Source organism: Symphalangus syndactylus, chromosome 6 (genome assembly GCF_028878055.3).
Source record: "Symphalangus syndactylus isolate Jambi chromosome 6, NHGRI_mSymSyn1-v2.1_pri, whole genome shotgun sequence".
Classification (NCBI taxonomy): domain Eukaryota; kingdom Metazoa; phylum Chordata; class Mammalia; order Primates; family Hylobatidae; genus Symphalangus; species Symphalangus syndactylus.
The window spans coordinates 40,150,490-40,176,811 of record NC_072428.2 but is presented as its reverse complement, the minus strand read 5'-3'; the positions used below and the strand labels follow the sequence as shown (position 1 = coordinate 40,176,811).

General features: G+C 37.6%; 1 protein-coding gene and 1 long non-coding RNA gene across 36 annotated transcripts in view; one reads left to right on the top strand and one right to left on the bottom strand.

Moving 5' to 3' along the window:
- The window catches only part of SOX6 (SRY-box transcription factor 6), a 792,566-nt gene that overhangs the window by 54,635 nt on the left and 711,609 nt on the right, over nt 1-26,322 (bottom strand). For all 34 annotated transcript variants that reach the window (XM_055282275.2, XM_055282287.2, XM_055282273.2 and 31 more), the window contains one exon: nt 25,282-25,469. In XM_055282275.2, the coding sequence (XP_055138250.1) occupies nt 25,282-25,469 (188 nt within the window). The remainder of the gene's footprint in view (nt 1-25,281; nt 25,470-26,322) is intronic.
- LOC129484376 (uncharacterized) lies at nt 1,941-26,322 on the top strand. 2 transcript variants are annotated; one of them, XR_008658425.2, is made up of 5 exons: nt 1,941-2,187; nt 3,000-3,158; nt 17,837-17,877; nt 20,674-20,876; nt 26,006-26,322. It is a non-coding gene; the product is annotated as an uncharacterized lncRNA (long non-coding RNA). The 2 variants fall into 2 exon arrangements; XR_008658427.2 differs by lacking the exon at nt 17,837-17,877.

Below are 26,322 nucleotides of genomic sequence, written 5' to 3'. Positions count from 1 at the left end.
CAGACATGTGGTTTCCTTTTTATTGACTTAACAAACACTATCACTTTGTAACACTTTATTTTAGATCCTTTATTATGCATTTAGTAATTTAATGAATGATCAAAAATGTAGGCTTTACACTGGAAAGCAACCATATGTACTTTTAAAAGGTGATTATATTTTGAGGGAATTATTTTAGAGGCATTGGACTTACTTTCCTAGTGACATTGTGATGTTTCTAGAGTAAGTAATCATGATAATATAGACTTTGGCTGGATGAAATGAGGTTCATTATTGAACCTCATTTTTAAATAATATTTTTTCAGCTAAAGCTATTAATTTGTCTAGCTTCTCATACATTTTTAACACCAAAATTGTGCTAGCACTTAAGAATTAGTTAAGGACTAACTGCTGTTTTCCAACTGTGTTTGCCATCACAGCATAAATATATCTATTGGTGTAGAAGCAGGGAAGAATGCCACCCACTGATCATCTACAATGTGCAAAGCCCTTTCCAATGAGTACTTCCTTTAATCTCATACCAATACTACAAAGAAAATACTACTATTGTTATCAACCAGAAGAAGGTGAGGTTCAAAAAGAATTTTTATGTGGGTTAAGTCATTTAATCAAAATTTAGATACGTATTTGTACTGAGGTGAATTTTGAATAATAACTCTAGATTACCATGTGATCTCTCTGAGCCTGTTCTCACATTTGTAAAATGGAATAGACAATGCTCATGCTGCAAGGGCTTAATGATTAAATGAGAGATTATACATGTGAGTGCTTTGCAAAATACAGCAACTCATAACATATCCACTTCTGTTAAAGATATTATTTAATGTTGGCTAAGTATCTAAAAGCTAAACAACAATGATGACATTGTCCTTATCCAACAGTAGAACAATACATAACCAAAGATGCTTTGCTTTTCCTTCCTTCCTTCCTTCCTTCCTTCCTTCCTTCCTTCCTTCCTTCCTTCCTTCCTTCCATCCTCCCTCCCTCCCTTCCTTTCTCTCTCTCTCTCTCTTTCTTTTTTTTGGGGGGGGGGCAGAGTCTTGCTCTGTCACCCAGGCTGGAGTGCAATGGCGCTATCTCGGCTCACTGCAAGCTCCGCCTCCCAGGTTCACGCCATTCTCCTCCCTCAGCCTTCCAAGTAGCTGGGACTACAGGCACCCACCACCACGCCCGGCTAATTTTTTTTGTATTTTTAGTAGAGACGGGGTTTCACCGTGTTAGCCAGGATGGTCTCGATCTCCTGACCTCGTGATCCACCCACCTCGGCCTCCCAAAGTGCTGGGATTACAGCCGTGAGCCACCGCGCCCAGCCTCTCTCTTTCTTTTGACAGAGTCTCACTCTATTGCCCAGGCTGGAGTGCAGTGGCATGATCTTGGCTCACCGCAACCTCTGCCTCCCAGATTCAAGCGATTCTCCTACCTCAGCCTCCCAAGTAGCTGGGATTACAGGTGCACACCACTACACCCGGCTAATTTGTTTGTATTTTTAGCAGAGACGGGGTTTCACCATGTTGGCCAGGCTAGTTTTGAACTCCTGACCTCAGGTGATCTGCCTGCCTCAGCCTCCCAAAGTGCTGGGATTACAGGCGTGAGCCACTGCGCCCAGTCAACGCTTTCCATTTTATCTTGGCTGCTAAGTAACTCAGAAGTAAATTTAAATCTCAACCTTAGTAACCATGTAGGAGCTGGATGATTATTCACTACTTTTAAGCACTCAAGTCTTCCTTCACCTGTATGATAAGAACCAAACTTCTCTGTAAATTATGTATGCCTTTTTATGATCTGGCTCCTGCTCCCTCATCAGCTTCATGTCCTATTCACTCTAGTTTATACTCCCTGTTACAATAAAATGGAATTTCTTGGAGCTCCCTGAACTAGCTATGATATTCCAAAATCCTATGTATTTCCGAATGCCACTTTTTCTTTCTAATTATGATGTTTTCCCTTCCAGATGACATCATAATTAGTCCTTTCTCAGCCTAATTAAAACATCTGCTCTGGACAAAATCCTTTGTTGACTTCCTTCCACCAGCCCTGGGAAGAATCTATCATCCCCTTTCCTCTAACACCCCTAACCCCTTTCCTCTAACACCAAATGTGGTGTTTCATCACCACATTTATAGAAAAATATATTACAATTATTGGTTTCTATGTCTGTTTCCAGGTCTCCTCAAGTTGCTCCTCAAGGTACAGTATCCATGTCTTATTATCTCTATAACATAAGTGCCTCTCATGATGTTGCACATACTAGGCTCTCTGGTTGTTAAATATTGGTAATCTTGGTAAAATTGCTTCGCTTTCTTCTTTCATTTTAATTTTACTTTTAAATGAAATGCAATTATTTTCAGATCCTATTTAAAGCAGTGAAATATAAATAATTAAAAGACAGATAAATACAAAGGAAGGTGTGTAAGTCAATTAAACAATAGAGTGATCTCCTGGTCAGGGTTGGCCCAGAGTTGTGATACAGAAAATCTGCCTTATTATTATCACTAGAAAGGGCTTTCCACGAAGAATTTTCCCTAACCATTCTGAAACATCTCCACAAAAAATATCCTTACACATCTCTTACATTGCTTAGCAATTCACTATTAGCAATTCATTCTTTGAATTAATTAAAAAGGCCAATCTCTTATGAAAGGGTAACAGAATAAACTGTTACAACAGAATTATATTAATTTCAGTTTAATTCCTCCTGAGAAACAAGAACATTCCTAAGGAAGATAATCCTGGTAAAGCCATGCAAACAAAGACATTGGTCAAGGGAGATCCTTAGGCACTGTAATCCCAATGAAATAACTTCACAAGATTTGGAAATATCCAAGCTGAGTAAAGATGGTTGTTATGGGCTGAATTGTGTTTCCCCATAATTCATAGGTACCCCTAATACCTCAGAATGTGACTGTATTTGGAGATGGGGCCTTTAAAGCAGTGGTTAAGTTAAAATGAGGCTTTTAGGGTGGGTCCTAATCCAATTTGACTGGTGTACTTATATGAAGGGTACATCTGGACACAAAAAAGGACACCAGGGATGTGTGCACATGGAGGAAAGAGCATGTGAGGACACATCAAGACAGCCTCTATCTACAAGCCAAAGAGAGAGGCCTCAGAAGAAACGAACCTGCTAACACCTTGATCTTGGAGTTCCAGCCAGTACTGTGAGAAAATGAATTTCTGTTGTTTAAGTCCGCAGTCTCTGGTAATTTATTATGGCAACCCTGGCCAACTAATACAATGGCAGCTTCTACCTCTTATGCCATGAAAGGTGCTAGTTGCTTTCCAAAATTATCAAATAATAAAGCAGCATATTTTAGAGATAAGGTCCTATTAGCCTCACAAACAATTATCTGGAAACTTTTTTCTTTAGGATCTAGTAGCAGTTCTATCTGTTGACAGCCTTGTCCATCCATCTATATATTTATCTATGATTCTTCAAAAGAAAAAGTTATCCTTTAAAGGGAAGGAAGCACTTAACAAAGGTTTTCAAAAACAGGAAGATTTATACTTGAGGGAAGAAACAGAATCTCAATGCTATAAGCTGTTGAGATAAACTCTAGGAATGCTGATATATGCCACTGGACCATAAGCATCTCGAGGGAGGGAAAGTGTCTCACGACCTGCTCTATGCCTAGCGAGAACTGTGCGCTGCAAGCAGAGAAGCATGCAGCACATGCCAGCTGAAATGAACTAATGTCTGCAGAGCTTCTTGTGGAGATGTTTTATGGACCTTTCAAAAACATTCTCCAATGATGTATGACAAGCTTCCCTCAGGATTTGAAGAGTACTCCAAACTAAGCGAGTTCTGTCTCCACACCCCTGGCAAGGACAGCATCCTAGACATCTCCTGTAACACACATTTAGACTCTTGTCACTGACCATCGATGATAAATGATACAGTAGCATTAACTCTGAAGATGTGAGACCCTTTTAGGCTTGGGAGCCACTGAATTAAATTAGTTTCATCAGGATTATAGTGCTTACTGAACCCCTTTAACCAAATGCTTTCTGTCTCATTCATATGGTTTTAATATGGTTTTAACCAATTGCAAGGTTATTTATAAGTTTGCAACTCCCAAGTAGAGTTATAAAGCGTTCAGATTTAAGCAAATCCAGTTGTGTGGCAGCCTAACTCCTACTTATATGTGGTTTCAACTTTTTATTCGTGTACAGAGGCATGATGCAGATTTGTTCCTGAATATTCTCTGATTAACCATTTGTTTCAGTAAAAAGTTCACAAAAAGTCCCACTGTAAAATTACACAAACTCCTATTAAAACTGAACACATGATTTAAAAAGTGGAGAATTCTATCTCCACCTAAACCACCAATAAGATACTGTTATTCTAACATGTACCATATGAACAAAGAGTGTCACAATAAAATTAATGACCAGCTAAGCAAATGTCTTTGTCCAAAAAGGTATCTTGGGAATTCTATTAGTTCAAAATCTAAGTACTTCATTTGAGGTACCTGTTTAATTTATAATGTGTACTTTTTAGTATTATTTGTGGAAACACAGGTGCAGTTTATTCAAGTTGAAAACATCAAAGCTATATGAACCAAGAATAAATATTTTCTTTAGAAATATAGCTTCCATTTCAGTTTTAGCTGGAAAACTGATAAATTTGAAGATTTTTTCCCTCAGAAACATAAATATAAAAAGTGGAAAAATGTGAGGTATTGCTAAATGTATTTGTTTTAATTTATGATATATATAAGCATATTGTATCTCCTAAGAGCTTTTCCTATAATTTAAAAAAAATGTATGCTGCAAAAATAACATATATCTTAAAAAGAAAAATAGGGAGCATGAGAAGGCTTTAGCGCCAGAAGGAAATGTAAAGGCCTCTTCATTCAAAGAGCAACGTGACCAAGGAGGTCTGGACACTTACCACAGTCCTGAAGCTGGCTGGTGACAGATCCAGAACATGCCTCTCAGCTCCAGACTCTCAGTCTCCTGCTCCTTCCACTGAGCTACTCTTACTCTACAAACTATGCTAGTCCCTGTATAATTCATCTGCAAAATGAGGGAGTTAACTTATCTCCATGGTTTCTTCCAGCTCTGAAATCTTACGATTCTATGATATTTGACTTTCTCTCTAAGATCTATACTGCAGCACACATTGATAAAATCATGCCTAAAAAAATTCTGAGGAATTATTCATCTCAAGAAAAGCACTAAAAAACAATGCATTTTTTTCAAACAAGCCTACCAAAGCATGGTCACACTTAGCCAAAAAGCATCTGTTGGCTACTTCTGAAATTCCGTGGCCACCATAGTCAAAAGCAATAGAAAGGAAGGGACACAAAGGCAAGGGAAGGCAAAGAAAGGATGCAGGGAAAATCAGAGGGAACACATTTTCATCTGAATGTGGCTTAAAGATTCATCTGTGTCCCTAGTTTGAGACTCATTATGGTGGCACTAGCCCAGAATACATCTCTTTTTGTCTGCAAGTAAAGTAACATAAATGCAAAGACTGCTGCTAAGAAGAGGGCCTTTCTTCAGAAAAAAACTGATTAACTCCTTAATGTCAAGGTTTCGTATATTCTACTGTTATCCTCCTTCTAGGAAAAAAGAAGCACTAAATAAGGTCAAATGATGTCACAAATGAATATTCAAATAAAAAACAAAAATAACCCAGGACTATGTCTGATTGTGGAAGAAGCTTTTCTTAAGATTAAGTAAAATTAAAATTTAGAAACTGTTTTCATTTCATTCAAACTAAAAAAAAATTCTGAAATTGAAATTTTTAAAATGAGTTTAAAAGAAGAAGAAAATATTTAGAAACGCTTTTCAAAACAGTACTCCAATATGGCACCATTACAAAAGACAAAAGATAGTGTCCAACTGTGGGGATATGTGTTAATTGTATGGTTTTCCAAAGATGTGGGAGAACTGATATCAATTACAGCATAATTACCATTACTTCCAACAGAGTTAACATGTAGTTACCACAAAATAACATACAATTAACTGGTGTCACATTGCACACCAGACTAAATAAGATACAAATTAAGAATTCCCAAATGTAATAATACTCTTCTATCTCTTAAAAAATACAATAAAAATAAAACAACTTTTCTCTGATAATGTCACATCATTTGCAGGAATTAGTATAATTATTCAAAGAGGGGAAAACTAAGATATATAAGTTAGAAATCATCATTTTTAGTTATAAGGTAAAAAACTGCATAGAGAGGGAGAAGTATATATTAACAAAAATGTTAAATTTAATAAGCTAAAGGTATAGTAAATAAAATGAAATTTCCTTCACATTTCTTTCAACTCCTGAAAATCAGGCAGCTATATTTTAAAACCAAATTCAAGAATGTTCTTAGTTTTTACTGATACCTAATATTTTTTACTTTATTTATCAAACACGGAACAAGAGCCGGCTTTAGTCGTACTATAGAGGGACACAGAAATGAGTCAGGCTCAGTTCAAGATAGGAATTTAAACCCAATTTTTAGTTCTTTGCTATGTGAAGCAGTAAGTCATGTCTCAATATAAGCAATTTCCTTATCAGGAGGTGAGCTTAAGGGACAAAGAATGCTACGGTTCAGTTTGAAGAAGCAGAATTCCTTGCTGGAATGTCTCAAGTCAGCAACAATAATACAGGATGCCTCCACGTGCTACATATGAGAGAGGGGCACGTGTGGGAACACGTACATGCTCACCGCGCATCTAGGTTTAATTAGAAGAGAACTGAAAATGGCAGAGTGCAAGGCTGTGAGGTTGATGGGAGGACAAAGGGAAAGGAGCTGTATTTTAAATACAGCTACAGTGTATCTGCTATATCCGTTTCAAACATCTGGGCTTCCAATTATTTATTGAACTCATGTGTAAGACTTATTTGGGAATACTGCAAGCAGTTATAGAACAGGAACATGCAACTACTTTGTAAAATACTTGCAGGACTGAACTCTTGATAAAATCTTGAAAAATATGAGTGAAAACTGCTCTGACATTATTTGAGTCAATGTGTGCAAACTATGAAGAGGTTAGCACGCTAAGAATAAATTCTGTACACAGCCTGCTAATTAATGTAGCAGATAATATTTTGTTGGGAACTTATATTTTGCATATTTTTGAAGATTTAGTTTATTTCCTACATCTGGCTTTTTTTCTTCTTTTTTCCTTTGTGGTATCCAAAGGCTTACTTGAGATTAAATGAGGCTAGACACATTTGTAAAAGGCTGCACAACTTGTTTGAAGATTCCATAAGCATATGCATAGATCCACAAAGCTTTCAGGGCAAGTCTGTTCCCTATGTAGTCAATATTTTCCTTTTTTCTATGAATATGGAGCTCAGGAATAGATGTATTAATTTTGCACCCAGTTCCATGTTTTATTCCATTGAATTCATGAAGCTTTTGTTAGGCTCTAAGGGAAACCGAACTGGCTAGGAGGGATGACAACAGAACAATGATGGGTACATCATTATTCCATGTTATTTCCTCTTGTTCCCACATCACTGTTACATTCCTCTGATTATTGCAGTCTCAAAAAATGTGCTGATCACTGTGTGTGTTAGGCAACACTGCAAGACCGAGAAGCTAATATCCCAGATAGAGTACATTATGCATGTGATGTAAATGAGGTATATGCTCTCCACATATCGGCTGTTTGTCATCTGAGAGCCAGCTAACAGAGCAGATGGGTGCGAGTGCTTTTATTCCCTTCCACTGTTTCCACAATGGTGAAAATAAATAAGTAAATAGAATAAAAATCACCTGTCCTTCACAACTGTCCTTAACTGGCACAAACTTGAAATATTTACAACGTAAAGTATATTTTGGGTAGAGCTTTTTGTTTGTTGTCATTATATTAGGAAAAAACAAGGCTCGTCATCTTCACATTCAGAAATTAGAAACTGAAACGCAGCACATTGTAGGTCATACCAGCAAGGGTAGAGACTGCACCAACTTTATTTCTCAAAAACTAAAATGTAAGATATTTTAAAATGTGGACTCTGAATTCCTGGTCTAAAACCAAGTGCTTCAATGCAAACAATCCTTCCTGCTGAATTAGAAATGATGCTTAGATCACAGGTTAAAATCTCTAAGTGAAATAAAAACATCTCCAAGGGCTCTAAGACATGGGCTCAATAAACAAGCACATGTTTATTCCTACAGCTTGAATAACAGCACTCTTGCCCAGATAAGGAGAAACTTGGAAAATTAGCCTGAGCAGGATGTGAGACAGAGAGACAGTTCCTTCAGTCCTAAACATTGTCTAATGAGGGCCTGGCGTGGTGGTTCATGCCTGTAATCCCAGCACTTTGGGAGGCCAAGGTGGGTGAATCACAAGGTCAGGCGTTCAAGACCAGCCTGGCCAAGATGGTGAAACCCCGTCTCTACTAAAAATACAAAAATTAGCCGGACATGGTGGCGGGCTCCTGTAATCCGAGGCACTTGGGAGGCTGAGGCAGGAGAATCACTTGAACCTGGAAGGCGGAGGTTGCAATGAGCAGAGATCAAACCACTGCACTCTAGCCTGCGCTACAGAGCAAGACTCTGTCTCAAAAAAAAAAAAAAAAAAAAAAAAAAAAACAGATTGTCTAACGAGGATTAACTAAAATGGATTTGAACAGTCTCAAGGAAAAAGGCAGTTGTTCGTAGAACAAATAACTTCCCAAGTGAATGTTATAATTAGCAGTTTTTAAATCTCTGTAAAATTTTTAATGGCATTTTCAGACCAATTAACGACTTAAGAGAAAATCATGAGTATAACAATTATACAAGCTACAAAAGTTTTTATAATATAGCTCTTATTTAACTCTACTGCATATATTTGACACAAAGAAGTGTATAACCTAGGAAAGGAGTAAATCTGCTTTTCACTGATTAAATAAAACTCATATTTGAATTTGCATTATGATCAAAATTTTAATTTTGTATAACTGAGGTGATGACCAAAGGAGTAGCAAAAAAATTGCTTCTAGAGAGCCAAACTTCTCGACTGCTTCAGGATCTGAATATTAAAATGTCATTTATGTAAGGTTTCGGGTTGTACACTGTGTTCTCTAATTGGCAATGTGACATGAAGGGGTGGATTATTAGATTGCTTAAACCAAATAAAGTCTTAGTGTAAATATGATCTATTTAGAAACTCTTAGGTTTGAAATATTAGTCTTCCCTTGAAGATGAATATGTTTGAAGCACTGACACTTGTATTTTCAATTATTTTAAAATTCATTGACAATTTTAGTTTTTCAACTAAAAATAATACAAAATTCTAAAAATTCATGGTCTATTGTTCTAAACAGTTACATAGTTTGCCTTCTGTGTAAGCTGATTTGATTGCAAACTTTACTTCTCTTTAGTATGGTTTCTACTTGAAGGTAAAGCAATATTTAATACTGCCTCAAATATCAACTATAGAAAATTTCTATCTCATTAAGTTACCTTTTAAAATTATATAAACTTGAGGAAATGATTCTGGAAAACCAGTTTGTACAAAACCACACAAAATTCACTAACTCACGGTGTTTTGATCTCATTGTATTGTGCTGATCAGTAAATCCAACTACATTTAGCTAATCCTCAGTCCTCAGCTAATTCTTTGAGCCAGAGATATTCAGTACAACCGACCTGATTTGCTTGAAATAGACTTCACTTCCTTTCTACATCCTCTCCTTCCCACCACCACCCACAAAGATGATAAACAAAAAGTCTTTTATTTATGGAAAAAAAAGTGATGACATGCTACTTATTTGTGCTATCAGCCTAAGGCAGCTTTGAGTCTACCTCATTCCAATGAAACAGGAGGCAGGAGGCACACAGTATAAAGCTTCCCTTCTGGGCAGAAATCAGACTCAGTTCCCCTCCTTCTCACACAATAAATATGGTCAATGCTCAGACTTTGTGGCCATTAGCATCTTATAAATTGTAAAGTCTTTTCCCGCACATTATCTCATTCGTGAGGCACAATCATCCTAATTTTACAGAACATACTGAGACTCGGTAAGATTTAGAGACTTCCCCAAGACGACACAGATACTCAGATGTAGGCCTAGAAGACAGATCTTCACCTTTAACATCGAGACTAAATTCTTTCTACTGATTCACATAGCTTAATTTGTCAAACTTTACTCAGTTTTAGGTACATGAAATCAGGAAGCTCAGCATCCATGTTGGCTTCCAAAGCTTTGCAAGTTGGTATTTATTTTATAAATTTAACTTTCTGAAGCTATTCAAATCCAATACTTCACTGCATAGCCATTTAAATAAATGAAATCAGCATTCGATTCTGAATAAATATGTACTGGTTGTCTCTCAGCCCCCTTAGACTGTGCTACTGTTTCATATATGGTTAATTCTTATGCGGCTTTAGAGGACTTATCATTGGAGATGCACACCCAAGAGCTCCTGTTAACTGTGCTGCTACCAAAGACACAGGAGTAGGGTAGGTAGATATGCAGGTATTACACACTAGAGCCCTGCCATAGAAGAATGCAGAGGCAGCCAGCTGCCTCCTGTAACTATAAGAACTTGCAGAAAAATCATCAATGGTCAGAGACTGCACCCTAACTGCAGTAGGCTGTAAGATTGCAGTGAGAAGTGAAGGAAGGAGAGAGGGAGGGTGGACAAATAAGAGGAAGAAGGGGAACAGGGAAGGGCAATGGGGGAGCAGGAATGGAAAGAGAGGGTAGGAAGGAGGTTAGGGAGGGAGAAAGGAAAGGAGAGAAATCTATTCTCACACATACCAGGAGGCAGAAACAAAGAAGTGTGGACTGAGGGTGATGCATCCACAATCTCCAGAATAGAAGACAGATGAGGAAGTGGCAGTGAGACAAGCAAATTGAGACAGTGAAACAGACTTCAGTATTCTAGGGCCTTGTAAGAGGCAATCCTCCTAAAATATGAATTTCCTCTATCTGAGGAATGCCAGACACATTCAAAAGGGCAGAGAGATGAAAATAAATTTTCATCTCCATAAGAGTAACTACTTCTTCCAAAGTCTGGGCTCTAGTCACAAGCACACAATCAATGAGCGTTTTAGGCTCAGTGTTAGGGGAAGAGCAAAGTGTAAGACATGGTCTCTTCCTTCAAGTTACCAATAATGGTAACAGTGTGGTGCAGTAAAAAGTATATAATTTATATAGAGAAGAGCTGGTATTTGAACCTAGAGTTACCTGCATGAATTTTCAGGGTTTTGTTCGATTTGTTAGTCTATAATGGGGGCTAAGAAAAGATATCAATAATCTTTACCTCACAGGATTTCTGTGAACATCAAATGTGATTTTTGTATAAAAAATTCATCAGTCACAAATGCCTATAAATTATGTTAATTATTTCAAATTTTCATGTAGATTTACAATCCTGTATCAACCTGAGGTTTCTCCCACAGAGAAGAGTGGGAGCAACTTATTAGTTGCTTCTATAATTGTGTAACAGGTTGACTGTCTCCAAGTTTATCTATGTGGAGAAATACACTCCATTTACCTCAGCCACCACTACCATCATTATTCTTTATTTTCTCTCTCTCTTTCTCACACACATACAATCATACATATAGCCTCTGGGTTAACTTTCTTAGCCAGGCATTCAAGGCTTCCATCATCTGAATCCTGCCCCTCTCTAACTCAGAGTCCACTTCTCTCCTGATTGAGCTGTCCTCCAAACATTATTCCCCATATGCAGAGACACATGCCCCATCCATACTCATGCCAGGACCCTGCCTAGACACTCCTCCCTCCGTACTCCAGCCTGCCTGTCCTTCCTTTGAGGGCATTTCAAGTCTCTCCTCTTCTACAGAACTTTTTTTCCACCAAGGGATTGATCAGGACGGCCTCCTTTTATCTTCATTAGCTTAATTAGCCTTACAACACTTTTCATTCACTCATTTGGCACATAGACCCTCTATTGTCCGGTTCCCTTTTATGGATCTGTCTCATCTCCCAAATCAGACTACCAGACTACACCCTCCTGTAGGTCAGAAAGAGAGCAGTCAATATTTACCTGAATCCCTAGCACCTAACACCTAACCCATACATCAAATGGTGAGCACTTCCTACCTAATGCCCTGTGATGTCATGTGGTTGCAAACAACAATAAGGGAACCAGAAGAATATTTATTTGCATCTACCTTACTTCACATATATTATCTTATTTAATATTTTCCACAACCTTATACAGTATATTCATCATTTCCACCTCCCAAGTGAGTAAACATAGTCTCAGAAAAGTAAGTAACAGGCCCCAGGTGGCATACCTAGTAATACACATGTTGTTGATCATTAATTAGGCTGAGAAGCTGAGATTTGGATTTAGACATGACTGATTTCAAAGGCTCCTGTTCTTTATTTCATTCCTGATGTTTGCCTAGACCTGGAGAAATCATTTCATGGCAATCAAATTGGTGGTATGGAATAAAAAAGGCTAAACTTGCTACCAACCTCCCTTGAAGGAGTATTATTAAGATCAGAGAACTCGGCCAGGCGCAGTGGCTCACACCTGTAATCCCAGCAATTTAGGAGGCTGAAGCAGGTGCATTACCTGAGGTCAGGAGTTTGAGACCAGCCTGGCCAACATGGTGAAACCCTGTCTCTACTAAAGATACAAAAAATTAGCCGGGCGTGGTGGCAGGTGCTTGTAATTCCAGCTACTGGGGAGGCTGAGACAGGAGAATTGCTTGAACCTAGGAGGTGGAGGTTGCGGTGAGCCAAGATCGTGCCATTGCACTCCAGCCTGGGCAACAAGAGCGAAACTCTGTCTCCAAAAAACAAAAAAAAAAAAAAAAAAAAAAGAAAGAAAGAAAAAGAAAAGAAAAGAAAAAGAAGCAGAGAACTCATGTTCTTAGAAGAATAAAAAGGACTTGAGAAACCAATGTGATTTTGTAAATGTAAGAGCTCACTAAAATGTTTCTTTGAACTAGAGATGAGGTTTGTCTTCTTGCCCCCATTTTACAGATAAGAAAATGGATACTAATTTAATTGTTGATATTTTAATCTCAACATAGGCAAGAGGACCCCAAATTTATGGTTTCTCTTCTTAAAAAATTATGTTGACTCTCAGTATGGGAAGATAACAATTCAAATGATCTCCTTTGTTGAGAACTACAGGGGACTACCGCAGCCTAGAAGATATGAGAACTAAGGCCATTGCGCAATGCATTTTACAAGACACCCTTTGTGTTATTTCAGAACCAATGCTGTTGACATTATTTATAAAAAGATATAAAGGGCAAATCAGGGTTGCACTAAAAATAAAATCAAGCATTTCCATCCATAGTGGGAAGACAGCACTTTGGGAAATTCTAATCTTAGTTGCAAATGTCAAAGATTGCAAACTGGATCTTAGCTAAAAGTAAACTTCTGCCAGACTGCTCCCAATGGCACATTTTTGACAACCAGATTTAAGACAATGCTGAGAGGGAATCAGCGATGTAAAGAATATATAAAGTACATCCAAAGTTTTCACATATACTTTCTATTCACAGCCCTAGGCCAACCAGCTGAAAATGAAAATAATCAAGTATAGTAATACCCAACACCACAAAGGGAAGGGAGTAGAACACATACACGAAGACTCATACAGACAACACACATACACTGTCATACAGACAGTCTCACATATACACCCAGGTCAACTGACAGAGACAGACATACAGATTCAGAGACAGACATAGACATGGACCCAGACATGCCTACAGACATATGAATGCAGACAGGTGCACACTGAGATAGACACACAGACACAAAGAGATACTGACAAATACACAGACACACTACAGATGCATAGTCAGTTAGACAGACACACAGCAGGTACCCACTGCTATAGATATAAACAGACCTATGGAAAAACAGGCAAAATAAATGCACATACACACACAAGGAACAGACTCACAGAGACAGACTCACATATAGATTTATACCCACAATGAGAAAGACATGAACATTCACAGAGTTTGCTCACATGGACACTCACAGAGTTATAGGCATAGTGCAGTCACATGCACACACAAACTCATGTACAGCCATATATAATGTGTGACCTTCTTTCCAAGGCACATCAGGACACATGGGCAGGGATAGGTTTGGGGGAAGAAGGTAAAGTCCATCTGTTATTGCAGACAGAATATGGGATTCAAAACAAAAAACTTTGAAGTCTCTCAAGTTTGATATTAACTGTGTGAATGTAGGCAAATGATTTGAGCTCTTTGAACCTCATACTCATCTGTAGAAAAGGAATAATAAAAATTCCACTTCTTAGGATGTTTGCTAGAATTAACTTTAATTAATAAATGTGTGAAAATGCTTTGCAAACAATTTAAAACACTGACATTTTAGTGATTGTTATTATTATGTTCTTAAAACTGCCACAAGCAAAGAAAGCCTCTTAGGAAAAGAAAAAGTTAAAGTATTATCCACCTCATCTATTACTAAGAACACTTAATCAAATCTATTTTTAAAAATTGATCTTTAGGGAACTTAATATTTATACAAAATGTAGTTACAGAAAATTGTCTTACTGGCATCTACTTAAATCAATTATTATGTTGAGTGCCTACTATGTGCCAGGCATGTCTAGGAAATGTAATGTTCTATTTAACCTACACTCTGATTAGTGAAGCTATCAGATACAATATATTCCATACTTGGTATCACTGTTAGCAAGGATGATAGTATAGAACAACATAAGCAGCACTAAGACTGAATTTAGCACTTTGAGACCATATGATGCCTTAGGGTCACCACCATAAGCATCTTAGGACCATGAACATTAGAGCAGAATCTGGAAAGCACACAGGACTGAGTGCCAGAGAGACAGGGGACTGGTCCCAGTCTCAGTAACACCCTGTGGCTGGATTTAAGCAATCATTTCACTTTTCTGTTTCTTCATCTATCAAATGAGGGGCTGTACTAAATGATCTCTAAGGGCTCTTTTAGCTCTGATTCAACTCTTTTTTTTTTTTTTTTTGAGATGGTGTTTCGCTCTTGTTGCCCAGGCTACAGTGCAATGGCACGACCTCTGCTCACCGCAACCTCCGCCTCCTAGGTTCAAGCAATTTTCCTGCCTCAGCCTCCCGAGTAGCTGGAATTACAGGCATGCGCCACTAGGCCCGGCTCATTTTGTATTTTTAGTAGAGGCAGGGTTTCTCCATGTTGGTCAGGCTTGTCTCGAACTCCTGACCTCAGGTGATCCACCCTCCTTGGCCTCCAAAAGAGCTGGGATTACAGGTGTGAGCCACCGCACCCGGCCTGATTCAACTCTTCTTGTAGTGTGATGAAGAAGTGCTGACTAATGGTCTTTCTGTTGAGAGAGTGCTGAATATATGAATTTTTACTATACTACTACAAAAACAAAGAAGTTCATATTTCATATCTCTAAAGGGAAAAGATCTATCATCATCACTGGACTAGAGGTAATGTGGGGAAGTTATGATTCTGTAAGAATAGAAATTGATTAAGAGATTTTTGGACAGAGCACACATTAGATCCCTAATTCCCAAGGGCAAAGATCTCTGAGGAAAACCTTCAGGATATACCAAAGCCAACATCCATGAAATGGGATGCCAAAGTCTGCAGAAAGTTCAGATAGCTTTTAAGCAGAGCACCCTCCTCTTAGCTCAGAAAAATCCAGGTGGACCCAGTTTCCTAAAGGCACGCACACAGTAAAACAACACAGTGTGTTTTCAAGTGATCACTTACGCTTCTCTGAGGAATCTAAAAATCAGAATTTAGACAGATTCTTTGTTAGACTTAGGAGGCAGCTTGTATTGTCTTGAGAAGCTTTGTGAAAACTTAGAAAAACAGTTTAGAATCTACTCAGCCTTTCTAAAGTTGCATTTTAAACTGAACCCAACTTTAAATGTTCAAGTTTTAGCAGACTTTTAAAAATATAATTTGTCACTTAAATGGTCTCAATTTTATAGTTAAAATTTTCCACAATCGAATGACTTCAAACTTAATATTTGTTTTGATGATAATCATAACTATATATATTTTCTTTAATGTGCTCTTTTAAAAATAACTAAAAAATTCCTGACAACACGTGCTTTGATTTTTTTCTGCAACTCAGATATTTAAAAAAGGTTTAGTACAACAAGTGGATTCTAAGGGCCACCTAGATGGATCTGATTTAATTTGGAGGTTGGGAATCCTTCAGAAATTAATTTCTTTATGTGGACATAGCATTAAGTCACCTGACACTAAACTTGTGATATATCCTTCCTCTGCATACTGGTTGTCTTTCCACTGGAAAAGCCCTGTTTCTACAACAACAGGGCAGCTTCTAAGCTAAGGAAAGGCAGGAGTGCAAAAGAGTCTAAGGCCAATTTAAAGAAATTTCAAATGGAGTTCCACCTACAGAACTGGTCTTGGGAATCCTGCAAGAGAAGAAAATGGATTTTTAAACGTGTAATCCTGAGTACCTGGCTTATGGTTTCATAGTTTTTTGATATAACCTGTAATAACCAAGGGAACTAAGTGTTATTAATCACAGATAAGGACACCAAGGCTCAAGGAAGTCACAGACCTGTGAGTTGTGGAAGCAGAATCTGAAGCCCCAATCACTCTGACTCCAAAACACATGCTCTCTTCACTTTTGCACATCTCTCTAAAGGTCTCGCCCATTCTTTATTTAAACTGCCACCATCATATTCTTCTTAAAATGTAGTTTAGATTAAATGTGCCCGATCCACAAACACCTACAATGGCTTGCAATTATCTAAAAGGATAAAACTTAAGCTAGCCATGACAACCATCTCTTTCAGCCTGCTCTTCTGTGTCAGGTTCTGAATGAGGCCACTTATGTTGATTATAGCAGGCCTTTCATATCCATGAGTTCCACATCTGAGAGGTCAACCAATTTTGGAAGGAAAATATTAAAAATTTTTTAAAATTAAAAATAACAATACAAATAATAGAAATAAATAGCATTTATGTTGTGTTAGGTATTATAAGTAATCTAGAGATAATTTAAGGAATATAGGAGGATGTGCCTAGGTTATATGCAAATACTATGCCATTTTATATGAGTCTTGAGCATCCAGGAATTTTGGGATCTGCAGGGTGGGGAGGTGGGGTCCTGGACCAATTCTCCAAGAGTATTGAGGGATAATTGTACTTTATTGAATCATCATAACAAACCCTTGTGCATAGAAACTATGCAAATTAATAGCATTTCTCAGATGGAGACATTAGGGCCATCTAACTCCAAAGCCTCTACTTTTATCAACAACCTTAATTAAATAGGTGGGAAAAGTAGGAAGGAAAGAAAAAAAGAAGGGAAGGTGGAAAGGTGGGAGAGAGAGGAAAAGAAGAAGATTGGGAAAGAGGGAGGAAGGGAGTAAGAATTTATTAAGTGCCCAATTTGTACATAAGATATTTTATTAGGAGGTTGAATATTAAATCATTTAATTCTCAAATCCTGATATTTTTATAGATTAGGAAACTTAGGCTCTGAGATATTAGCATAACAGTGATAAAGCCAGTATTGAACCCTGGTTATCCTTCCACTTCACATGTCTAATACTATGCTTTGTATATAGTAAGTACTTAATACAAATGGAATGAAATTGAAAAAAAGTGTGTCTGTGGAATAAAGTGCTGCAAACAAGTATTCAATGTCAGTCACATTACTTAAACTAAGGCAAATAACTGTAGGTAAAAATGCATCTAAAAGATAAACGAAAGGTCTGTTAAGAAATAGCCCTACAAAATTACTGAGTTCTCAAACTGAATAGGAATGTTATAGGTACAGTCTTAGGTATGTCTCAAGCTTTTGTGAGTATCCAGAGAAGACCTATGTTTCTTCTGAGAAGCTGTTTTGTTTATGTTGTAGAAATACTGTGGCTGTTGTAACACATTTCCTTTTTGCCTGGATACTAGGAAGCTCACAATCAAGTCTGTGGCCCTCCTTTAGCAATTAGGTAAATATGTATGACAACAATTTTTGTGCACTTCACTTATCTCAGCTTCACCCTACTTACCTTATTTTCCTATCCTTAATTTTTATTTCCCACAATCTCCTCTCTATTTGGTTTTTATGTTATTTTACTGCACGTACCACTGCAAACCACCCAAAATTCTTTTTACATCAAGGCAACGTATAAACACAAATAATACAACTGTACTGTTTTGCTCCTTAATTCAAATAGAACAAAGCATTGGTCAATTCTAAACATTCACTGTGTTTGATCAGTGAAAACTGTTATTAAGGTTAAGGTGAATACAATTAAAACACATAATGCAGGTATATGTATTACATGATCTAGAATAGCATATATTCAAAGTATCACCTTGGTAATCTCAAAGACCCTTTTAGAGGGTCCACTAGATCAAAACTATTTCCATAATAACTCTAAGACATTGTTTGCCTTATTCATTCTTATTCTCTCTTGAATGTATGATGGAGATTTCCAGAAACTACATGACAATGATACAATTTGGATGCAAAAGCAGATACCAGAATCAAGCAGTCTTCTAATAAATCAGACATTAAAGAGATTCAAAAATGTAAAGCAAAACCATTCTTCTATGTTTTTACTTTGAAAATATAGTTAATACTAAAAAATGTTATTTATATTACTATCTAATTGATTTATTATTATCTTAAAATAAATATTTTTAATGTTTTAATTTTAATATTTAATACGACAAATAATTGGTTGATAAGTCCCACATAAATTAAAACTCTTTAGGGTCTTTGATAATTTTTAAGAGTGTAAAAGGTCCCTGAGACCAAAAAAGTTGAGAACAGCTGGTCTGGAAGGATTAAGAGATTACATCTAGAAGAGATTAGATCTAGAAGGATTAAGGATTAGAAACTACCTGCCATAATGGGAGGTTAGGTCTATAAAATCCTCATAATTAGTAAGTTTGCTACATACATAACAAAACCAACAACTCTTTCACAGAATGTATGCAACATTATTAACTGAATATATCGAATTTTAGCCCTTTCATTGAGAGATACATTAACTAGATGTGGCCTTTTGACTAAAACATGTATAAATAAAACTCAAGGCTTTATATTTATTCCTACACCCACACCTATCCCTAGGAAGGATCTTGAACTTCTACACTTATATATAAATTCTCACCATTTTTTTCTGTTTAAAGTACAGAGAAGAAAAGAGCCAAACAAGTTTGTTGTTGTTTTTTATGAGTTTGGCCTTAAGCTAGTAGCTAGGCAACCAATCAAGTAGTCCTGACAACAGAAAGAAAAAGAACTTAATGATTACATTCAGCCAGGAGCCTACATACAGAACTTCATAGTTGCCCAATGTTATTAGTTCAAATGTAAAATCCAACATTAATAAAACTTACCTTGCTTTTCTCTAATTTTATAGCACTTTTGATCTGTGTATGTTCCTTTAAAAAAACACTATCGCAAGTATAAATATAGCTATTCATTTCAAAGAAATATGTGTGAAGCACATATATCTAGATAGACTTCTTTAGCTCATAATTTTAGCATTCACTTCATTAAATTGATGTTTGAAACTCAGATGTGTGTCTTGTTTTAGATTTTAAGTAAAATTGCGCTATCAATCTCACAGAGATGTAGGGAACAAATGAGATGATGGAAAGGAAATGCTGGAGTAAAGTGATCCAGAGCTGGTCTTAGTTTCTTCAGCTGTGAAACAAGGACAGTAATACCGACATCCCTGAATTTGGAAAGGTTCAAGAGGGAATATATATGTAATAATATATTTGGAGCACAGAAGGCAGTATAAAAATATTCACTGTCGTGACATAAAGAAAGAGTAGTACACAAATGTTTTTTAAACAGTGACTACTGCTCTGCTTTGCAAATGGGGAGAATTACAATTAGAATTTCTTCCCTTACTGCAAAAATCTCTAATGTGCCCCACGTTCTTCATAGTACAAGTTGTTGTCTTGAGAATAGGCTGACATAGAAAAGCAACACAAGCATGTTAGTCAACTGCTCACAAAAATGACAATCCTGATTAATTAGGACTATGTGTGCCTTTGAAAACAACCAAACCTTACTAGTCTGTGAGCTATAGGAGCTCATTCATTCCCAACACACTTTGCTAAATAATTTTCGCACAAGCCCCTTTCACTTACTGCTGTACAGCTATATTGATCCTCTGTCTAAATTTATCCTGTCATGCAACAATGAATACCTGAATCAATTGTATGAATAACAAGGAGCTATGGTAATTGATAATGCGAAGCAGAAGATGTCCAGTATGTTTTCTTTTCAAATAAAAGGGGGCAGTATTACATCAGTGTAATATTGATGTACTATTCTGATATTTTTGAAACATATGGGTGAAATGCAAGAATCTACACTTTCAAAAAATGAACAATGGCTTCTTAAATAAATGGGAACAAGTTTACAATGTGCCCCAGTGATTAGATATTGTTTTCCTATTTAATTCACTGAAAAATATAATTTGGGCATAAGAAATGTAAATAGCTATCAAGAATCAGGTCAAGCTTTTCCAAAAAATTATAGATTAAAATTCTGCTTTTGTGGAAATATATTAAAGAATACATTAAATAAGTAGGAACAAAAGCTCCCTAGCACACTAACATAATCAAATTTGAGTATTATTATCATGTTGGCTTTAGCCAGATCCTAGCAGGTAGCTAGTTTATACAAGTTACTCCAAAAATGAAAAAGAAATATGCATATCCTGACTTTGTAAGAAGCTGCCTGTTAGAATTTAACTAGCCTTTTTTTCTCTTTTAAGACATTTTGGATCCAAGGACCAATAGGTTGACTCATTCACCAGTGGAGAGTATCAAAGAAAGAAAAATTTAAAAACTAAACAACAGATTTGACAAGCTGCCTGCCATCTGAAAGTGAGAAAGAATGTGATATCAATTGAGCATCTTCTGTGCAAGCTATATGCTGTACATATGCTTTTCTTCAAAACATCCCTTCAAGAAAATGGTAATTATCTCCATTTTATAGAAATGATCATTGAGACTCAGAGAGGTTAATTTACTTAAGTAACAGAGTTAGAAAACAGCACAGGGAGAACTGAGACCCAGGATTAATCAACTCTAAAATCCATGTTCTTTGTAATCTACATGTAGTCTGTCTTTCTATGACTGCTCCTGGTCTAGCCACCTCTTTTGTTTCTTTGTCTACACCAGCACCATTCAATCTTGTTTCCTGACTGGTAGCTTTCCAGCGCCAGCAGCAACGGACACCACAGCAGGAAAGAATGCCCTACCCAGACAGAAGGTGACAAGTATAGAGAAAGCAGGGAGCTAAATGCTTTTCTGCTTCACTGTTTTTGTTTATTTACCTGCTTTATTTCATCAAAGCTTTGAGATTGCCAATGTAAAATGTAAGATATCATAGGAAATTAATAAATGAATCTGGTACTGTTCTATAAGTGGAAATACAATTAACTAGGAATTAGTAAAGCTGGGATTTAATTTCTGTCCTGCCACAAATACACTATGACTGTGGGTAAGTCCTTTTCTTTCTCTAGGTTTCAGTTTTCCCATATTCAAGTGATTGAACTTGATCAAATGTAATGCTCCCCCCAATTCTTTTACTCTACAGTTTTAATTCTACCCATATACTTCAGAGGCAAGTAAAGTGTGATAATAGTGTCCACTGTAGCTCACTTGGACACCTGATGAGGCCAAGTATTTTTCTCAAGTGATTCCCAGATAAGGAAGTGAATAGCAGCTCAGGACACATGTGTACAGATGTGTAATCTGACTTTTCATGGGCAGTTGTGATCAGTAGGTAATCAGTCTACTGGCTTACATAACACCTATGCAGGAAAGCATTCCAACCAATGCTTTCACTGAGTCAGCATTCAAACATCAAGAAGGTCAGAGAGTTACAGAACATACTTTAACATCTACCCCTTCATTAAAAAGGCCCACCCTGCCTTGCCTGTCTTCTTGCCAGATGCCCTTAGCTTAGCTCTGAGGAGACTTAGAAGCAGCCTAATTAAAATTCTGCTATGTATTGTCATGACTAAAATACTCTCTATCTTACAGATGTCAAAACAACAAAATTTGGTAAGCAGTTAGGCTATAGTATGATCTAATTGCACTGGTACTTAGACAGGTGTGAAGATGGCTGGTGTTCTTCGTGTGGAAAGCTACAACCCAGGGCGGTAACTTAGACATCTGCTGGCAGGACACTGACAATTCATGCACAGAAGCTATGTTGAAATGATGGAGCAGAACAGCTCCTAAGATGCCGTTACAGTCTATTGTCCCTAAAATGTATATATTTAACAGATCCTAAATACCCTGTGACACATCGACACAGTCGACAACGACTCCATTGGTGCCGTTCTGGCCGATCAAGTCAACAATGTTTCATTTTAAAGTGCCAAAATAGGGATTTACCCAATACAGTGAGACCGATCATGAGTAAACGTGTAGTCATATGGACACATAAGTGATTCTATAAGTACTGTAAGGACATAAGCATCCCTATGCCTGTTAGTAAGTGTTGGCCCACATTTATGATATATACAAAGACTGTCTTGTATACGTCTAATATTACTAAATGTAACAAGCTATAGTGGACACTGATGTGCAGCCCAGATCCCCCTTCAGGACTGGAAGATTTATTCCCTCAGCTGCTGGAAATGCTGTTGGTAGCTAGCCCTTAGCTGTCGGCCCTCTTCAGCATTGCCTTAGCTGGAGAGAGTCACCTCACTCAAGGTCATGTCCTCTTCCCATGGCATCACTTATCCAGTGACTGGATGATGCAGGTGCACAAAAGCTCACACTCTCACCCCAACTTAGGACAATTCTGAATAGCCATGGCAGCCTGGAAACTTCCTATGAGGTTGCTAGAGGCCCTAGTTCAGACTGCACCAGAGTACAACCTCTCCCTCTGCACAGTCCTGGGTTTTTTAAAAAAGTTAAAACTTGTTTATTTTTTAGAGATGGGGTCTCACTATGCTGTACAGGCTTTTGTCTTCTCCCTTCCCTTAGCAATCCTAAAAGCACTCCCTAATAAACCTGCATGCTGATCTTCATCTCATGACCTGTTTCCCAGGAAACCCAAATCTGTGCCACATTCCTCTGCAAAGAGTGTCCAAATGAGAGAGAGAAGGGGTATGCTTAATAAATTATAAGGTTTTATGTCAGCAACACCACAAAAAATTACCTAAAACTGTATTATGAGCTACAAAGAACAAATTCATAAATCTAATGGATAGATCTTATATTTAAGGAAACAAATGATTCCAACATGAATAATTTTGAAGAGTTAAACCGAATTTGTCACAATTCATTTTCCAGTTTAATTTCACATTATATATTAATATTTACCCTCTTTGGCTCAGAAGAAAATCTGATGCTCAGAAGAAAAAGTAGTGCCCCATGGAACCCCATAAAATTAAGATTGATATTTTGATTATAAGAAAGCCAAAGCTACCATCACAGGAATCCATTAGTGCTGTCCTTCATTTATTCTTCTGACTTGAACCAATCTAGCAAGCAATCATAGATACTGATTCTAGATACTAAACAAAGCCTACAAGAATCACAAAATATATGTGCAAAACAGTGACATTATGCAGGAGGGAGATCATGTTAAGGAGAACTCATGAACACAACATCCCTAGTAATGAACTTTTCCCGTGCCCCAAATTCAACCCCAGTAAGGTTGTCTACTGAGAAAACAGCTCCCTTCAACTTGGAAACCAGGGTTCTCTGGTTCCACTGAAACAATTTTGCAGCTTACCTTCTGGGACTCAGTTATATTCAGTGTGATATGTTTTAGGTCAAGTTCAAATCTATCTATCTATCTATCTATCTATCTATCTATCTATCTATCTATCTATCTATCATCTATGTATCTATCTTAACCTCATCTCTCATCCCTCTCCCATGTGTTCCAAAGCAAAATAAAGTTTTATCCTTTTAAACTTCAGACTTTTCCCTCCCAAATGAATTTAAAAAGTCAATGAGAAATACTTAAAATTAATCTGTAGAATTTGAAGTTAATAGTGTCTAAGTTTGAACTTCAACAGATAATACAAATTCAACAATATAGGGTACTATGGAGACAATTTTTGGGTCCCCTCAGAATCCATTATCTTGAATCCCCAATCTCCAATGTGATGGTCACTGGAGGTGGGTTTTTGGGAGGTAATTAGGTTTAGATGAGGTTATGAGGGTAAAGACCCCATGATCAGATTAGTACCCTTCTATCAGATAATCAGAATTTTTCACCCAGTCTACTAATAGCCTCTCAGCCAGTCTCCCTGTTTCCATTCTTAACCTCCTATATAGTCCAATCTTCCACAGTAGGCAGAATGATCCTTTTATATGTAAATCAGATCATGTCAATGTCCCGGATAAAATCAGTCTAGGGATTCCCATCACACTTAGAATAAAATGAAAAGCCTTTCCAGGGTCTACCAGGTATAATAAGCTCTGCCTAGCCTATCACTTTTACTTTATGATCCCCTGCTGTGCCATCTCTTGTGCCATTCCTGCCACACTGGCCTCCTTGGTGCTGGTCTGATCCTCCAAGGGCCTGCACGTTCATCATTCCCAGTGCCTGGAACGCCCCTGCTCCTGCCTTTCATATGGCCTGGACTGTTGCTTCATTCAGATGTCAATGTCACTTCCTCAGAGAGTCCTTACCACCTCATCTAACATACCAACCCTATAACACCCTATTCCTTTAACTTGCTTCTATTTTTTCTCATGGCATTTATTGACTTCCTGCCATTACATTTTCTATTTAATTGTTTATTTCTTCATTGTCTGTGTTCTCCTATTAGAATATAAGCTCTAGGAAAGCAGGTATCTGTCAGATTTGCTCACTACTGTATCTCCAGTGCCTAGAACAGAGTCCATCATAGAATAAACAATAAATAATTTGCTGGATCAAAAACCAAATGAATGCAATTTGAAAATTGCTTTGTTTTGCTTCATTTTTTGTCCTGGTTGACAGGAAGTTTTAGTATTACATTTAATGGTGAGTCATGGTAACATATTAGTCTTCATTGTAAACACATATATGTCTTCCTTTTTTAATATTCTGGTACTTAATTTTTATTCTAATAACATCATACATCTCCTTTATTTTAAGATACATCTATTTCAGAATGTGACAGAAAAACACCAATAGGCAGGTAGGTTGGGAGGCAACTTACACTGGGTAGGAAAGGGCATATTTGTCAATCAACAATATGCTTACAGATGCCACATGACAGATTTTAGTAAAGTACAAGACAGCCCTCAAGCTGGAGGCCCAAATCTATGGCTGCAGGTTGATACCTGGGAGCCTGGAAAGAACCAGATGAGAGTGACCCAATAAGTCTAGCAGATCCAGTGACACAAGGAAGCAGTTTTACCTTTTCATTCCTGCAGTTGTTCAGCCCCATATTATTTATGGAGGACAGTTTCCCGTCAACACCATGTGGCTGTTGCTGCTGTTGCTCCCGCTGGATCTGCTCTCGCATCTTCCGCGCCTCCTGAATGGCTTTCATCACTGTATCCTGATCCCCAAAGAGGGCAGGGGAGTTGAGACTAGATAGGATATCTGCATACACAGGATGCATTATTAGAGGCTTGTGAGGTCAGACTCCTAAAAAGTACCAGTACTATCCCCTCCCTTGTAAAAAACTGCATTCTCTGAACAAGGAAGGTGTGCACATTTGCTATTTTTTAAACAATACAATAATATACATAGAACACAGAGCCAGGGCAACCAAGCTGTGCTGGGTTCTTTTAGCCCTTGGAGAAAACCCCAGCACTCCAGCCTACCTGGGTTCTATATACCCACCTCCTCACAGACTACGGTTCCTAGTCTCCAATTGTATACATATTGGGGGAAGGTATTTGCTCTGCCTGTATGTACAATTGGTGTACAATGTTGCCTCTTCTGTGGGGAAATTATGGGGAGGAAGGGGTTGAGGAGTGGGGAGGAGGCAGAGATGTTTGTCCAGGCTACCCATTATAGTTGCTGTGATAATACAACACAGTCGTTTCTGGCCCGCAGAAAAAAAAAAAAAATCTGTGAGGCCACATGTGTACTTTAGTGATATCTGTATCTGTGTGTTCATATGTCCACTGCAGGAAAGAGGGGGTGGAAGGAATTCACCGTACTCTCCAGTCCCCCAATTGCTGGCTGGTTAATGAAGCATTCTTCTCACCAGGGTGCCTCAGTTATTTACCAAGAGAATGACAACCCATTCCCCACCCCCAGCTTGAACAGCCACTGCGATCAGCTCCCTCTCTTCATGACAATGAGGCAATATGTGTGGGACTGTTTTTCGCATAACTACAAAGCTTCAAAAAAAAGTGAGAATAAATATTTACTTCCAGTGTATTCCATGCAACACAGAGGGAAAATTTTCAATGTTAAACTGACTTATATCCAACGATATCTTGCA